Raw genomic sequence first — 18,481 nt, 5'->3', positions numbered from 1 at the left:
TCCCAGGGGCCAAGACTTATCTGACTGTCCACTGTCCTGGACTTGTTCTCACCCTAGAGTCTCAGGCCTGAACTTTGGTCTGGGAACCAAGACACCACAAATCATTCATCAGAGCAATAAAGGGGAATTGTTTTAAAAAAAGGAAAACAAAACAACAACAAAAGAAAAAAGTCGTAAAAAAGACACATGATAAAAGTAAAATCAAACAAAGAGAAACAAGAACAAAGAAATACACACACACACACAAGAAGTGAAAACAGAAGCAAAGAAAGCAAAGTACAAGACAGCAACCAAACAAACAAACAAAAAAATAAAATGAAAGAAGAAATCCACGAATTAAAAACAAAAAAGCAGAATTAAACAGGTAACAAAAAACTGAAGCATAGTGCCAAGTGAAAAATAAAGCAAAGAAAATGAAAACATGAAAATGGTAAGAAAAAAAAAAAAAGGAACAACAGAGAAGCAAAGTTGAAACTATATTTAAAGGATCTATATACATTTTAGTCATAGTTAACAGAAGAATCCAAAATGAAGTTCTTGGGTGCAATCTCAAAAATGACAGGATGATCTCTGTTTGTTTCCAAGGCAAACCATTCAGTATCACAGTAATCCAAGTCTATGCCCCAATCAGTAAAGGTGAAGAAACTGAAGTTGAATGGTTCTATGAAGACCTACAAGACCTTCTACAACTAACACCCAAAAAAGATGTCCTTTTCATTACAGGAGACTGAAATGCAAAAGTAGGAAGTCAAGAGATACCTGGAATAACAGGCAAAATTGGCCTTGGAGTATAAAATGAAGCAGGGCAAAGGATAACAGAGTTTTGCCAAGAGAATGCACTGGTGATAGCAAACACCCTTTTCCAATGACACAAGAGAAGACTCTACATCTGGACATTACCAGATGGTCAATACCAAAATCAGACTGACCACATTCTTTGCAGTCAAAGATGGAGAAGCTCTGACAGTTCAGTTCAGTTCAGTCACTCAGTCGTTTACAATTCTTTGTGACTCCATGGACTGCAGCACGCCAGGCCTCCCTGTCTATCACCCACTCCCGGAGTTTACCCAAACTCATGTCCATCGAGTCGGTGATGCCATCCAACCATCTCATTCTCTGTCGTCCCCTTCGCCTCCTGCCTTCAATCTTTCCCAACATCAGGGTCTTTTCCAATGAGTCAGTTCTTTGCATCAGGTGGCCAAAGTGCTGGAGTTTCAGCTTCAACGTCAGTCCTTCCAATGAACACTCAGGACTGATCTCCTTTAGGATGGACTGTGGATCTCTTTGCAGTCCAAGGGACTCTCAGAAGTCTGACAGTCAACAAAAACAAGAACAGAAGCTGACTGTGGCTCAGATCATGAACTCCTTATGAATTCCTTGTTGCCAAATTCAGACTTAAATTGAAGAAAGTAGGAAAAACCATCAGAACATTCAGGTATGACCTAAATCAAATCCCTTATATTTATACAGTAGAAGTGACAAATAGATTCAAGGGATTAGATGTGATAGAGTGCCTGAAGAATTATGGACAGAGGTGGGTGACATTGTACAGGAGGCAGTGATCAAGACCATCCCCATGAAAAGGAAATGCAAAAGGGCAAAATGGTTGTCTGAGGAGACCTTAAAAGTAGCTGAGAAAAGAAGAGAAGTGAAAGGCAAAGGAGAAAAGGAAAGATATACTCATCTGAATGCAGAGTTTCAAAGAACAGCAAGGAGAGATAAGGAAGCCTTCCTCAGTGATCAGTGCAAAGAAATAGAGGAAAACAATAGAATGGGAAAGACTAGAGATCTCATAAAGAAAATTAGACATACCAAGGGAACATTTCATGCAAAGATGGGCACAATAAAGGACAGAAATTGTATGGAATGAACAGAAGCAGAAGATATTAAGAAGAGGTGGCAAAAATACACAGAAGAACTATACAAAAAAAAGATCTTCACGACCCAGATAACCACTCTGGTGTGATCACTCACCTAGAGCCAGACATCCTGGAATGTGAAATCAAGTGGGACTTAGGAAGCATTATGACAAGCAAAGCTAGTGGTGATGATGGAATTCCAGTGGAGCTATCTCAAATCCTAAATGATGATTCTATTAAAATGCTGCACACACTATGCCAGCAAATTGGGAAAACTCAGCAGTGTCCACAAAACTGGAAAAGGTCAGTTTTCATTCCAATCCCAAAGAAGTGCTATAGCAAGGAATGTTCAAAATGCTGCACAATTGCACTCATCTCACTTGCTAGCAAAGTAATGATCAAAATTCTTCAAGCTAGGGTTCAACAGTACGTGCTATGTGAACTTCCAGATGTCCAAGCTGGATTTAGAAAAGTAGGAGGAACCAGAGATCAAATTGGCAACATTTGTTGGATCATTGAAAAAAGGAATAGAGTTCCAGAAAAACATCTATTTCTGTTTTATTGACTATGCCAAAGCCTTTGACTGTGTGGATCACAATAAATTGTGCAAAATTCTTCAAGAGGTCAGAACACCAGACCACCTTACCTGCCTCCTTAGAAGTCTGTATACAGGTCAAGAAGCAACAGTTAGAACTGAACATGGAAGAACACACTGGCTCCAAATCAGGAAAGAAGTACATCAAGGCTGTACATTGTCACCCTGCTTATTTAATCTATATGCACAGTACATCCTGTGAAATGCTTGGCTAGATGAAGTGCAAGCTGGAATCAAGATTGCCAGAAGAAATACCAATAACCTCATATATGCAGATGACACCACCCTTATAGCAGAAAGTGAAGAACTATAGAGCCTCTTACTGAAAGTGAAAGAAGAGAGTGAAAATGTTGGGTTAAAACTCAACATTCAGAAAAGTAAGACCATTGCATCCAGACCCATCACTTCATGGCAAATAGATGGGGAAACAATGGAAATAGTGACAGACTTTATTTTGGGGGCTCCAAAATCACTGCAGATGGTGACTGCAGCCATGATACTAAAAAAGTCTTCCTTCTTGGAAGAAAAGCTATGACCAATCCAGACAGCATATTAAAAAGCCAAGACATTACCTTGCTAACAAATATCCTTCTAGTCAAAGATATAGTTTTTCCAGTAGTCAATTATGGATGTGAGAGTTGGACTATAAAGAAAGTTGAGCCCTGAAGAACTGATGATTTTGAACTGTGGTGGTGCTGGAAAAGACTCTTGAGAGTTCCTTGGACTTCAAGGAGATCAAACCAGTCAATCCTAAAGGAAATCAGTTCTGCATATTCATTGGAAGGACTGATGCTGAAGCTGAAACCCCAATACTGTGGCCACCTGATGCAAAGAACTGACTCATTGGAAAAGACTCTGATGCTGGGAAAGACTGAAGGCAGGAGGAGAAGGGGATGACAGAAGATGAGATGGTTGGATGGCATCACCAACTCTATGAACATGAGGTTGAGCAAGCTCCAGGAGTTGGTGATGAATAGGGAAGCCTGACGTGCTGCAGTCCATGGGGTCGCAAAGAGTCAGACATGACTGTGAGACTGAACTGAACTGATATATATTTTAAAAGCAAAGAAAAAAGTGAAAAAGAAATGAAAGAAAACAAAAAAATCAGAACAACAGAAAACCAAATAAAAGCAGAAGTATATGAAAAATAGGACCTGTGACTAAAAGCATCCCAAAAGATTAAATAATAATAATAATAACAAAACAACAACCATAACAACAGAGAAAAAATAAATAAGAAAACCAAAAAAGAAAACAGAACTGTGCTCGCTTCGGCAGCACATATACTAAAATTGGAATGATACAGAGAAAAGCAGCATGGCCCCTGCGCAAGGATGACACGCAAATTCGTGAAGCGTTCCACATTTTCCCCGTCCAACCCCACCCACAGCGAGGAATCTCCACAATAAAGAGGAAACACCAATTGCCAGAATACAGAAAGGCCACCCCAAACACAGCAACCTAAACAAGATGAAAAGGCAGAGAAATACCCAGCAGGTAGAGGAACAGGATATATGTCCATCAAACCAAACAAAAGAGGAGGAGATAGGGAGTCTACCTGATAAAGAATTCCAAATAATGATAGTGAAAATGATCCAAAATCTTGAAAGCAAATTGGAGTTACACATAAATAGCCTGGAGACAAGGATCAAGAAGATGCAAGAAAGGTTTAACAAAGACCTAGAAGAAATAAAAAAGAGTAAATATATAATGAATAATGCAATAAATGAGATCAAAAACACTCTGGAGGGAACCAAGAGTAGAATAATGGAGGCAGAAGATAGGATAAATGAGGTAGAAGATAGAATGGTTGGAATAAATGAAGCAAAGAGGAATAAAGAATTAAAAGAAATGAAGACAACCTCAGAGACCTCTGGGATAATGTGAAACACCCAACATTCGAATCATAGGAGTCCCAGAAGAAGAGGACAAAAAGAAAGACCATGAGAAAATACTTGAGGAGATAATAGTTAAAAACTTCCCTAAAATCGGGAAGGAAATAGTCACCCAAGTCCAAGAAACACAGAGAGTCCCAAACAGGATAAACCCAAGGCGAAACACCCCAAGACACATGTAATCAAATTAACAAGGATCAAACACAAAGGACAAATATTAAAAGGAGCAAGGGAAAAACAACAAATAACACACAAGGGGATTCCCGTAAGGATAACACCTGATCTTTCAATAGAAACTCTTCAGGTCAGAAGGGAATGGCAGGACACACTTAAAGTGATGAAAGGAAACAACCTACAACCCAGATTACTGTACCCAGCAAGGATCTCATTCAGTTATGAAGGAGAAATCAAAAGCTTTACAGACAAGCAAAAGCTGAGAGAATTCAGCACCACCAAACCAGCTCTTCAACAAATGCTAAAGGATCTTCTTTAGACAGGAAGCACAGAAAGGATGTATAAACTCGAACTCAAAACAATAAAGTAAATGGCAATAAGTACATTATTGTTCGTACTTATCAATAATTACCTTAAATGTAAATGGGTTGAATGTCCCAACCAAAAGACAAAGACTGGTTGAATGGATACAAAAACAAGACCCCTATATATGCTGTCTACAAGAGACCCACCTCAAAACAAGGGACACATACAGACTGAAAGTGAAGGGCTGGAAAAAGATATTCCATGCAAATAGAGACCAAAAGAAAGCAGGAGTAGCAATACTCATAGCAGATAAAATAGACTTTTAAAAAAAGGCTGTGAAAAGAGACAAAGATGGACACTACATAATGATCAAAGGATCAGTCCAAGAAGAAGATATAACAATCATAAATATATATGCACCCAACGTAGGAGCACCACAATATGTAAGACAAATGTTAACAAGTATGAAAAGGGAAATTAACAATAACACAATAATAGTGGGAGACTTTAATACTCCACTCACACCTATGGATAGATTAACTAAACAGAAAATTAACAAGGAAACACAAACTTTAAATGATACAATAGACCAGTTAGACCTAATTGATATCAATGAATTTCACCTTTTTCTCAAGTGCACAAGGATCCTTCTCCAGGATAGATCACATCCTGGACCATAAATCTAGCCTTGGTAAATTCAAAAAAATTGAAATCATTCCAGTCATCTTTTCTGACCACAATGCAGTAAGATTAGATGTCAATCACAGGAGAAAAACTATTAAAAATTCAAACATATGGAGGCTGAACAACACACTGCTGAATAACCAACAAATCACAGAAGAAATAAAAAAAAAGAAATCAAAATATGCATAGAAACGAGTGAAGATGAAAACACAACAACCCAAAACCTATGGGACACTGTAAAAGCAGTGCTAAGGGGAAGGTTCATAGCAATACAGGCTTACCTCAAGAAACAAGAAAAAAGTCAAATAAATAACCTAACTCTACACCTAAAGCAACTTGAAAAGGAAGAAATTATGAACTCCAGGGTTAGTAGAAGGAAAGAAATCTTTAAAAAAATTAGGGCAAAAATAAATGCAAAAGAAGCAAAAGAGACCATAGCATAAATTAACAAAACCCAAAGCTGGTTCTTTGAGAAGGTAAATAAAATTGACAAACCATTAGCCAGACTCATCAAGAAACAAAGGGAGAAAAATCAAATCAACAAAATTAGAAATGAAAATGGAGAGATCACAACAAACAACACAGAAACACAAAGGATCATAAGAGACTATTATCAGCAACTATATGCAAACAAAATGGACAACTTGGAAGAAATGGACAAATTCTTAGAAAAGTACAACTTTCCAAAATTGAACCAGGAAGAAATGGAAAATCTCAACAGACCATCACAAGCACAGAAATGGAAACTGTAATCAGAAATCTTCCAACAAACAAAAACCCAGGACCAGACGGCTTCACAGCTGAATTCTACCAAAAATTTAGAGAAGAACTAACACCTATCCTACTCAAACTCTTCCAGAAAATTGCAGAGTAAGGTAAACTTCCAAACTCATTTTATGAGGCCACCATCACCTTAATACCAAAACCTGATTAAAATGCCACAAAAAAAAAAAAAAAAAAAAGAAAGAAAGAAAAAGAAAACTATAGGGCAATATCACTGATGAACATAGATGCAAAAATCCTTAGCCAGATTCTAGCAAACATAATCCAACAACGTATTAAAAAGATCATACATCATGACCAAGTGGGCTTTATCCCAGGGATGCAAGGATTCTTCAATATCCACAAGTCAATCAATGTAATACACCACATCAACAAATTGAAAAATAAAAACCACATGATTATCTCAATAGATGCAGAGAAAGCCTTTGACAAAATTCAACATCCATTTATGATTAAAAAAAAATGCAGAAAGCAGGAATAGAAGGAACATAGCTCAACATAATAAAAGCTATATATGACAGACCCTCAACAAACTTTATCCTCAATGGTGAAAAATTGAAAGCATTTCCCCTAAAGTCAGGAACAAGGCAAGGGTGCCCACTCTCACCACTACTATTCAATATAGTTTTGGAAGTTTTGGCCATAACAATCAGAGCAGAAAAAGAAATAAAAGGAATCCAGATAGGAAAAGAAGAAGTAAAACTCTCACTGTTTGCAGATGACATGATCCTCTGCATAGAAAACCCTAAAGACTCCACCAGAAAATTACTAGAGCTAATCAATGAATATAGTAAATTTGCAGGATATAAAATTAACATACAGAAATCCCTTACATTCTTATACTCTAACAATGAGAAAACAGAAATAGAAATTAAGGAAACAATTTCATTCACCACTGCAACAAAAAGAATAAAATACGTAGGAATAAATCTACCTAAAGAAACAAAAGACCTATATATAGAAAACTATAAAACACTGATGAAAGAAATAAAAAACGACACAAATAGATGGAGAAATATACCGTGCTCATGGATTGGAAAAATCAATATAGTGAAAATGAGTATAATATCCAAAGCAATCTATAGATTCAATGCAATCCCTATCAAGTTACCAACGGTATTTTTCACAGAACTAGAACAAATAATTTCACAATTTGTATGGAAATACAAAAAACTTTGAATAGCCAAAGCAATCTTGAAAAAGAAGAATGGAACTGGAGGGATCAACCTGCCTGACTTCAGTCTCTACTACAAAGCCACAAGACAGTGTGATACTGGCACAAAGACTGAAATATAGATCAAAGGAACAAAATAGAAAGCCTGGAGATAAATCCACACACCTATGGAAAGCTTATCTTTGACAAAGGAGGCAAGAATATACAATGGAGAAAAGAAAATCTCTTTAACAAGTGGTGCTGGGAATACTGGTCAACCACTTGTAAAAGAGTGAAACTAGAACACTTTCTAACACCATACACAAAAATAAACTCAAAATGGATTAAAGATCTAAATGTAAGACCAGAAACTATAAAACTCCTAGAGGAAAAATAGCAAAACACTCTCCGACATAAACCACAGCAGGATCCTCTATGACCCACCTCCCAGAATATTGGAAATAAAAGCAAAAATAAACAATGGGACCTAGTTAAAATTAAAAGCTTCTGCACAACAAAGGAAACTATAAGCAAGGTGAAAAGACAGCCTTCAGAATGGGAGAAAATAATAGCAAATGAAATAATGGACAAAGAATTAATCTAAAAAATATACAAGCAACTCCTGCAGCTCAATTCCAGAAAAATAAAAGACCCAATCAAAAAGTGGGCCAAAGAACTAAGCAGACATTTCTCCAAAGAAGACATACAGATGGCTAAAAAACACAAGAAAAGATGCTCAACATCACTCATTATCAGAGAAATGCAAATCAAAACCACAGTGATGTACCATTACACGCCAGTCAGAATGGCTGTTATCCAAAAGTCTACAAGAAATAAATGGTGGAGAGGGTGTGGAGAAAAGGGAACCCTCTTACACTGTTGGTGGGAATGCAAACTAGCACAGCCACTATGGAGAACAGCGTGGAGATTCCTTAAAAAACTAGAAACAGAACTGCCATATGACCCAGCAATCCCGCTGCTGGGCATACATGCTGAGGAAACCAGAATTAAAAGAGACACGTGTACCCCAATGTTCATTGCAGCACTGTTTATAATAGCCAGAACATGGAAGCAACCTAGATGTCCATCAGCAGATGAATGGATAAGAAAGCTGTGGTACATATACACAATGGAATATTACTCAGCCATTAAAAAGAATACATTTGAATCAGCTCTAATGAGGTGGATGAAACTGGAGCCTATTATACAGAGTGAAGTAAGCCAGAAAGAAAAACACCAATACAGTATACTAATGCATATATATGGAATTTAGAAAGATGGTAATGATAACCCTGTATGCGAGACAGCAAGAGAGACACAGATATATTGAACAGTCTTTTGAACTCTGTGGGAGAGGGCAAGGGTAAAATGATATGGGAGAATGACATTGAAACATGTAAATTATCATATGTGAAATGAATTGCCAGTCCAGGTTTGATGCATGATACAGGGTTCTCGGAGCTGGTGCACTGGGATGACCCAGAGGGATGGGATGGGGAGGGAGGTGAGAGGGTGGTTCAGGATAGGGAACACATGTACACCCATGGCGGAGTCAAGCCAATGTATGGCAAAACCAATACAATATGGTAAAGTAAAATTAATTAATTAATTAATTTAAAATAAAATAAAAACTAAAAAGAAAAGAAAACAGAACCAAAAACATAATGAATCAAAGCATAAAAATAATAATAAATGTTTTCCCAGGGTCTCAGCTCTCAGTGTCCTGTTCCCACCATGAGCCACAGTCTACCTATGCCTGCTCGGAGGCCCTTCAATGCTGGGGTGGGTGCTGGGTTCTGGGCCTGCTGTAGGCTCTGTGAGGGCATCTGGTCCTGCTCCCTCATTTGCTTACCCTCAATGTCCATAGGTATCAGAAGTAGAGCGTTTTCTTTTGTGGGGACACACATTGCATTTTTTCTTTTTTTGAACTTTCAGCAGTTTTTATTTTCTGTCAATCTATCTAGATTACAAAGCTCTGACAACAGGTAAAGTCAGTACAGAATCATAGCCAGGATGCAACTGGTTAGTGTGTATTTGTGTATTTAGCAATGTGTCCACAATAAAATGATAAAAAGCCAGTTACTTACATTTACAGTTATTATCTGTTTCACATGAAAACCAGTTCACCTCTGCATTTGGGCCACTCACAAGAGTCTGTTTCTGAGGCTGCCCTGGAGGACTTGGGTCTGCTCCAGTGGGGACAGGGTGTGGAGATGGCATAACCTCTTAAATCTGGGGAACATCCGTGGAGCCAGGTGAGCAGGGAACTCAATGGCCATGGGTGCAAGAGATATTGCCCTACTGGGAGCCTTTTTCTTGTCTCCAGTGGCAGGCACTCAATGTGCAGGGCTGACCAGACCTTCCGATGGCAGCTGATGGCATGTGGGGAGAGAGAGGCTACAGGTGTGGTTCCACTCCCTGCATGTGACTCAACGGCAGTGCCCTGCTTCCATGGCAGTCTAGTTTTCCTCCAAAGGCATTCCATCTTGCGTATTTCCTCCCTCCTCTTCCCTCAGGCTGTCTTCCCACAGCTGGTAGCAGTGCTTATTTGGGGATTGCTTTCCAATTCATAGGCTCCCTCCCAGGCCCATGCACAACAATGAGCATGCATCCCAGTCCAGTGTATGTTGGGCATGTACATGGATTGTGTGGTTCTCACTTTATCCAGACTCACAGATCAGCTGCTTCATTCTCTTTTGACAGCCTCAAATGCTTCCATTCTTCACCCCAGGGTGCAAATCAGGTGCTGCTTTCTCTCTTCCTTCCTACTCAGTTACATGTGGATCTATATGGTCCTTTCTGGTGATCAGGTCTCCTGGTAGTGTTCAGCCAGTGTTCTGTGAGTATTGCTGCAAGTAGAGATGTATTTCTGATGCAGTCATGGAGAGAGATGAACTCCACATACACTTGCTCCTCAACCTTCTTGGAACTCCCCTATCTTCTGTATTTGTAATTAAAATTCTTGAAGACAGTATGGTGGTGGTGGTGGTGGTGGTGTAGGCGCTAAGTTGTGTCCGAATCTTGCGACCCCATGGCCAGGCTTCTCTGTCCTTGGGATTCTCCAGGCAAGAATACTGGAGTGGGTTGCCATTTCCTTCTCCAGGAGATCTTCCCAATCCATGAATTGAACCTGGATCTCCTGAGTTGCAGACAGGTTCTTTACCGACTGAGTTACAAGGGAAGACAGTATGAAGACTGAGTTATGAGGGAAGTTATAAGGGAAGACAGTATGGGGATTCCTTAAAAAAACTAGAAATAAAACCAACATATGACCCAGCAATCCCACTCCTAGGCATATACCCTGAGGAAACAAAAATTGAAAAATACACATGTATCTCATTGTTCATTGCAGCACTATTTACAATAGCTAGAATGTGGAAGCAACCTAGATGTCCATCAACAGATGAATGGATAAAGAAATCGTGGTACATATACACAGTAGAATATTACTCAGCCATAAAAATGAATGCATTTGCATCAGTACTGGTGAGATGGATGAACCTAGAACCTATTATACAGAGTGAGGTGAGTCAGAAAGAGAAAGATAAATATCATATTCTAACACATACATACGGAATCTAGAAGAATGGTACTGAAGAACTTATTTACAGGGCAGCAACGGAGAAACAGACATAGAGAATAGACTTATGGACAAGGGGAAAGTGGAGGAGAGGGTGAGTTGTATGGAAAAAGTAACATGGAAACTTGCATTACCATATGTAAAACAGATAGCCAATGGGAATTTGCTGTATGGCTCAGGGAACTCAAACAGGGGCTCTGTGTCAACCCAAAGGGTGAGATGGGGAGGGAGATGGGAAGGAGTTTCAAAAAGGAGGGGATATATGTATATCTATGGCTGATTCATGTTGAGGTTTGACAGAAAAGAGCAAAATTTTGTAAAGCAATTATCCTTCAATAAAAAATAAAAGATAAAGATAATAAATGTGAGGTGTTTTAAGCAAAAAAAATTTTTGATATTAAAAAATCTATTGGAATGTTTTTTTAAAGTTGTTTCCTGGTGACATTATCTGTATTTTCACTTATAGTCTTTTCTCTTCTCTTAAAAATATTAGTTATTTCCATAGTAAAGTCTTTGATGGTTAACTCTAGTGTCTTAATGACCTGTGGAACTGTGTCTATATCCTATTATTTTTCCTATGGGTTTTGCTTATTTGACAATGGCACACACTTTATACTGAAAATAGTATTTTTTTTTATATCATATTTCAAGGGTAATTCATTCTTTTTATTTTTGATCAACAAGTTTTGGGCTAATCACTTCAACATGGTCATGGATTAGGGACGTTCAAGGCTGAGTTGTAATTTGAGAAGTTTGTTTCTTGTCTATTTCACTTTTGTTCTGGAGATAATCCTTTAGGAATTCTACCTGAGACCTTGGGGTGTTCATTTTTCTTCTTCTGGTACCTCTCAATGATAATTTTTTCTCCCATACTGAAAGATGTTAAGGCTCTATTCTGCTCCTCAGAGACATTTTCCTTGCTTTCTTAAACCCCTTTTCAGTATCAAGATTAAAAATTGAATGTAGTGTAGAGTTGATTTCCCGTTACTTCCTCTGACCATCAGTTCAGTTCAGTTGCTCACTTGTGACTCTTTGTGACCCAAAGGACTGGAGCACACCAGTATTCCCTGGCTATCACAAAATCCTGGAGCTTGTTCAAACTCATGTCCATAGCGTCGGTGAGGCTATCCAACAAACTCATCGTCTGTCGTCCCCTTCTCCTCCTGCTTTCAGTCTATCCCAGCATCAGAGTCTTTTCTAATGAGTCAGTTATTCACATCAGGTGGCCAAAGTTTTGGAACTTCAGCTTCAGAACCAGTCCTTCCAATGAATATTCAGGACTAATTTCCTTTAGGATTAACTGATTTGATCTCCTTGCAGTTCAAGGAACTCTCAAGAGTCTTCTCCAACACCACAGTTCAATAGCATCAATTCTTTGGTGCTCAGCTTTCTTTATAGTCCAACTCTCACATCCATAACTGACTACTGGAAAAAACATAGCTTTGACTAGATGGACCTTTGTTGGCAAAGTAATGTCTTGGCTTTTTGATACACTGTCTAGGTTCATCATGGCTTTTCTTCCAAGGAGCAAGTGTCTTTTAATTTCACGGCTGCAGTCACCATCTGCAGTGATTTTGGAGCCCCAAAAATAAAGTCTGTCACTACTTCCATTGCTTCCCCATCTATTTGTATGAAGTGATGGACCAGATGCCATGATCTTTGTTTTCTGAATGTTGAGTTTTAAGCCAACCTTTTCACTCTCCTCCTTCACTTTCATCAGTAAATTCTTTAGTTCTTCGCTTTTTGCCATAAGGGTGGTGTCATCTTCATATTTGAGGTTATTGATATTTCTTCCAGAAATCTTGATTCCAGCTAGTGCTTCATCTAGCTTGGCATTTTGCAGTACTCTGCATATAAATTAAATAAGCAGGGTAACAATATACAGCCTTGATGTATTCCTTTCCCAATTTGCAACCAGTTTGTTTTTCCATATCTGGTTTTAACTGTTGCTTCTTGACCTGCATACAGATTTCCCAGAATGCAGGTAAGGTGGTCTGGTATTCCCATCTCTTTCAGAATTTTCCATAGTTTGTTGTGATCCACACAGTGAAAGGCTTTGGCATAGTCAATAAAGCAGAAGTAGATGTTTTCTGGAACTCTCTTGCTTTTTTGATGATCCAACAGATGTTGGCAATTTGATCTCTGGCTCCTCTGTCTTTTCTAAATCCAGCTTAAACATCTGGAAGTTCTCAGGTCATGTACTGTTGAGGCCTTGCTTGGAGAATTTTGAGCACTACTTTCCTAGCATATGAGATGAGTGCAGTTGTGAGGTAGTTTGAATATTCTTTGCCATTGCCTTTCTTTCGGGTTGGAATGAAAACCGACCTGTTACAGTCCTGTGGCCACTGCTGAGTTCTCTGAATTTGCTGCCATAGTGAGTGCAGCACTTTCACAGCATCATATTTTAGAATTTGAAATAGCTCAACTGGAATTCCATCACCTCCGCTAATTGTTTTCATAGTGATGCTTCCTAGGGCCCACTTGATTTCGCATTCCAGGATGTCTGGCTCTAGGTTGGTGATCACACCATTGTGGTTTTCTGGGTCATGAAGATCTTTTTTGTATAGCTTTTCTGTGTATTCTTGGCACTTCTTCTTAGTATCTTCTGCTTCTGTTAGGTCCCTACCATTTCTTTCCTTTATTTTGCCCATCTTTGCATGAAATGTTCCCTTGGTACCTCTAATTTTCTTGAAGAGATCTCTAGTCTTTCCCATTCTACTGTTTTCCTCTATTTTTTTGCATTGATTGCTGAGGAAGGCTTCCTTATCTCTCCTTGCTATTCTTTGAAACTCTGCATTCAGATGGGTATATATTTCCTTTTCTCCTTTGCCTTTCACTTCTCTTCTTTTCTTGGCCATTTGTAAGTCCTCCTCAGACAACCATTTTGCCCCTTTGCATTTCTTTTTCATGGGGATGGTCTTGATCACTGCCTCCTGTATAATGTCACAAACCTCTGTCAATAGTTCTTCAGGCACTCTGTCTATCACATCTAATCCCTTGAATCTATTTGTCACTTCCTCTGTATAAATGTAAGGGATTTGATTTAGGTCATACCTGAATGTTCTGATGGTTTTTTAGTACTTTCTTCAATTTAAGTCTGAATTTGGCAATAAGGAGTTCATGATCTGAGCCAGAGGCAGCTCCTGGTCTTGTTTTTGCTGACTATATAGAGCTTCTCCATCTTTGGCTGCAAATGATATAATCAATATGGTTTTGATATTGACCATATGGTGATGTCTATGTGTAGAGTCTTCTCTTGTGTTGTTGCAAGAGGCTGTTTACTAAGACCAGTGCATTCTCTTGGCAAAACTCTGTTAGCCTTTGCTTTGCTTGATTTTGTACTCCAAGATCAAGTTTTCCTGTTACTCCAGGTATCTCTTGACTTCCTACTTTTGCATTCCAGTCTCCTATAATGAAAAGGTCATCTTTTTTGGGTGTTAGTTGTAGAAGGTCTTATAGGTCTTCATATAACCGTTCAACTTCAACTTCTTCACCTTTACTGATTGGGCCATAGACTTGGATTACTATGATACTGAATGGTTTGCCTTAGAAATGAACAAAGATCATTTGCTCCCAAGCACTGCATTTTGGCCTCTTTTGTTGACTATGATGGCTACTCCATTTCTTCTAAGGAATTCTTGCCCAAAGTAGTAGATATAATGGTCATGTGAATTAAATTCACACATCCTAGCCCTCTTTAGTTCAGTGATAGCTAAAATGTTGATATTCACTCTTGCCATCTCCTGTTTGACCTCTTCCAATATACCTTGATTCATTCCTAACATTCCAGGTTCCTATGCAGTACTGTTCTTTACAGCATTGGACTTTACTTCCATCCTGTCACATCCAGAACTGGGCATTGTTTTCACTTTGGTTCCATCTCTTCATTCTTCCTGCAGTTATTTCTCCACTGTTCTCCAGTAGCATATTTGGCACCTACTGACCTGGGAAGTTCATCTGTCAGTGTCATATCTTTTTGCCTTTTCATACTCTTCATGTGGTTTTCAAGGCAAGAATGTTGAAGTGGTTTGCCATTCCCTTCTCCAGTGGACCATGTTTTGTCAGCCTTACATATTTCAAAAAAATTTTTAAAAATAGTCTTACTTTTTTGAAAGAATGGTGAAAATAAATTCTAATTATATTTTTAATCTCCCTGTAATTAGCAAAATAACTGATGTATCACTTCCCAAAGTTACTGTGCCATTTCTGTGGAATATTAAATGTCAAAGATTAGAAACCACCCCATTAATTCACCACTGTCCTTGGCACCAGCTGCTGCCGATGGATGAGAAAAGTGAGGTTTAGAGACATTCATCAATTTGTGCAAGGTCACAAAAATACCAAGAGCACAGATGGGAATCAAACCTAAGGCTGTTTCAAACCCATGCTCTCTCCCTCATAAATGTACAGATACAATATAACCTAATTACAATAGTGAATTCAAACCCTGGCCCCCAACTGGAATTTAGTTTCCCTGCTGTAGGCTCTCCCATCCCCTTTCACTCACAGCACTTGTCATAATACATCATTTCATATTTTTTGGGTGATAATCTGTTTAATGTCTAACATCCCTCCTCCTCCCACACTAGACCAAAAGGACCATGTCCACTATAGGCAGGAATTCTGTTTTTCCACCTCTGTACATTCAACACCCAGCACAGTTAACATAACACATGAGAGACTATGGCTTCTGACAGCAGACGGAAACAAGTGTGCTCCTGGTTCCTTTTCTTTTTTTGCAGTGAGGTGGCCAGGCACCAACACAACTTGAAACTTTTTATTGTATAGGACAATGGTTACAGACCACAGAGATTCAGGAAGACCCACTGGTTGGACCCAAAAAAAGACACTATTTCAGAGTTCTCTAGGCAGTGAGGGGACAGGCTTTTTCTGGTAGAAGGTCCATGACAATAATCAGGACAAGAAGAGCCACATATGAACCTAGTTTTTGGCGGGTGGGTGCTTAAGGTGAGCCAGCCTCATTTCAATTACTTGAGTTTGACTCTGAAAATGCAGATGTGGTTTGCTGAGTTTGCAGATCTGGGTCACTGGCTCTCCTGTATCAGTCCCTGGTTCCTGCTCACCCACAAGCTCCACGGTGGAGGTACTGGCAGCCTTGTGCAAAGACCTGAGGCTGCCAGCCTGCAGCTGTAGGGCAATGTGGATGGCACGGTTGAAAGGCAGGCCCAAGTGGTGGATGTAGATCTCAGTACAGGCATTCTGACCCTTGGGCCCCACACCCTCCCCCCTGCCCAGCAGTTTCTGGCAGCAGGCCAGCTGGACCATAAAGCCAGTCTTCTTGTAGATATAAATGTCTCTGGGCCTCCAGGTCTGCCGTGGGGAAGGTGCTTCCACAAGGTGTATTCCACTGGGTCGGGCTCAGCCTTGACCACCCCAACTGGCTCTCAGTTTTCGGCCATGCTATGTGCCTCTCTCCAGTCCACAGGGTCCTCCACGTGCTCCTGGCCCACCCCCTGCCAGGCCACTCAAGCAACCAGCTGGAATACAAGACGCTGCCCACAACCCCCAGGCTGTAAGGAAGGAAGGCAAGGAACAGGGTCCACCGCAGGAATGACAGAATGCTAGCAATCCTAGTTTTTAAGAACAAATTATTTAATTTTTCTCAGGTTCAATTTCCTTATCTAAAAAGATAGTATTACCTAACCCACTGGACTAAATTTATGGGAAAAATGATTTAATACAAATAAATTCCATAGCATGATAGCTTACACTTAGCCAAAAGTTAAACATGACTTATGAACAAAATTGCTAGCTCATTATTATTCTCATAATTATAACATTGAATTAATATTTGTTGAATGGATGAACCTAAGTTCATTCAATTCAAAGTGTGTGTGTGTGTGTGCACTCAGTCACTCAGTCATGTCCAACTCTTTGCAACCCCATAGGCTGTAGCCTAGCAGGCTCCTCTGTCCATGGAATTTTCCAGGCAAGAATACTGGAGTGTGTTGCCATTTTGTCCTCCAGGGGATCTTTCCAACTCAGGGATTGAAGCCACATCTCCTGCTCTGGCAGGTGGAGTCTTTTACCACTGAATCACTTGAACATTGTCAGGTTCTTCTTTAATTTCATCCAGAAGGGCTTGCTGTGGTGCCACTGCTTTGCCACATCACCACCCAAAGATTCTTTCATCTTAATTTTTTATGTAAAGGGATTCCTCAGTCTAACTGTCTGACCACAGGGCCTCTAATTATTGAATCTGATTGATACTCCAACACAAGGAGCTAGTTGTTCATAGCACTTCCCTCCCCCTCCCCCAGGCTCTACCTATATTGTTTGATTCATATTCTATTTCTAGATGCTCAGCTGCTGCTGCTAAGTCTTGTCAGTCATGCAAATGTTCCAAAAGATAAAACAATAATAAAATGTGGGTTTGCCTCTCTGTGTGATGTCCACTTCTTCAGGACTTTGTCCCCTCAGGTTATGGTTGTTTCAACACCTGTCTTAAAACAGATTTTAATATTACCCTATCCATTTTTTTCATTTCAATTCAGTGAGAGATTTGGTGTGCTGCAAGCCACTCAATAACCATTGGAAGAAGAACTTCACTTTTATAATGCACCATTTTTAAAAAATAAACTTTCAATTTATAACAGTATTAGATTTATGACTAATAAAAATAAATGAAAAAAAAAGAAAAACTGTGAAGATGTTTCGTAAGTTCATATATTTTCTACTCTAGTTTCCATTATTAACATATTACATTAATATGGTCCATTTGTTATAATTGGTGAGACAATACTGAGATAAAGGCCATATTTTATTTAGATTTCCACATTTTTTTCATAACATCCTTTTCTGTTTCAGGATCCCAATCAGGATACTACATTGGCTTTTAGTGGTTCTGACAGTTTCTAAAGCTTCCCTTATTTGTGATGACCTTGACAGTTTCAGGAAGTATTGGTAAGTTATGTAGACTATTCCTTGATTGTGAATGCCTGATGTTTTCTTATTTATTAGTCTGAGGATATTTGATTTGGGGAGGAAGACATCAGAGGTACAATGCCATTTTCATCACATTATATCAAGAATATGTATCACCAACATTATAGGACTGTTAATGTTTATCTCCATCTCCTGGTTGAAGATGTATTTGTCAGATGTCTGTTCTGTAAAATTACCCTCTGCCTTCCTTTTTACTCTGAATTCATTGGAAAGAAGTTATTAAAAGTACTCCACACTTGAGGAGTATTAGATTAATGCCTGGGCATTAATATCTGCATAAATTACTTGGAATTCTTATGCACAGAATATTTGTCCTTTCTCCTATTTATTTATTTAATCACATTTGTATCAGTGGAGATGCATGGATATGTATTTTGTGTGGGTTATAATAACATACTTTATTTTATTGCTCGAAATTTCCAACTTTGATAATTGCAATGTCTCTTAGTTGGTTCATGTGTCCCTTTGACATACCACCATTGTTTT

At 38.9% G+C, this 18,481-nt stretch overlaps 1 protein-coding gene, 1 non-coding gene and 1 pseudogene across 4 annotated transcripts in view; 1 reads left to right on the top strand and 2 right to left on the bottom strand.

Moving 5' to 3' along the window:
* GABRG3 (gamma-aminobutyric acid type A receptor subunit gamma3) overlaps nucleotides 1-18,481 on the bottom strand; it is an 824,838-nt gene that overhangs the window by 102,483 nt on the left and 703,874 nt on the right. Inside the window, exon 7 of one of the 3 annotated variants that reach the window (XM_043922583.1) lies at nucleotides 9,434-10,298. The exons of the other annotated variants lie outside the window; for them this stretch is intronic. Coding sequence (XP_043778518.1) covers nucleotides 10,219-10,298 — 80 coding nt within the window. The 3' untranslated portion in view covers nucleotides 9,434-10,218. Of the gene's footprint in view, nucleotides 1-9,433; nucleotides 10,299-18,481 lie in introns of those variants that run through there. 3 annotated transcript variants of the gene reach the window in all.
* LOC122707302 lies at nucleotides 3,717-3,823 on the top strand. Its single transcript, XR_006344814.1, has one exon. It is a non-coding gene; the product is annotated as a U6 spliceosomal RNA (small nuclear RNA).
* Nucleotides 15,702-16,449, bottom strand: LOC122706973 (annotated as a pseudogene).

Source organism: Cervus elaphus, chromosome 13 (genome assembly GCF_910594005.1).
Source record: "Cervus elaphus chromosome 13, mCerEla1.1, whole genome shotgun sequence".
In the NCBI taxonomy this organism is placed as follows: domain Eukaryota; kingdom Metazoa; phylum Chordata; class Mammalia; order Artiodactyla; family Cervidae; genus Cervus; species Cervus elaphus.
Note: the sequence above shows the minus strand (reverse complement) of the source record. Positions and strands in the feature narration are given on the sequence as shown.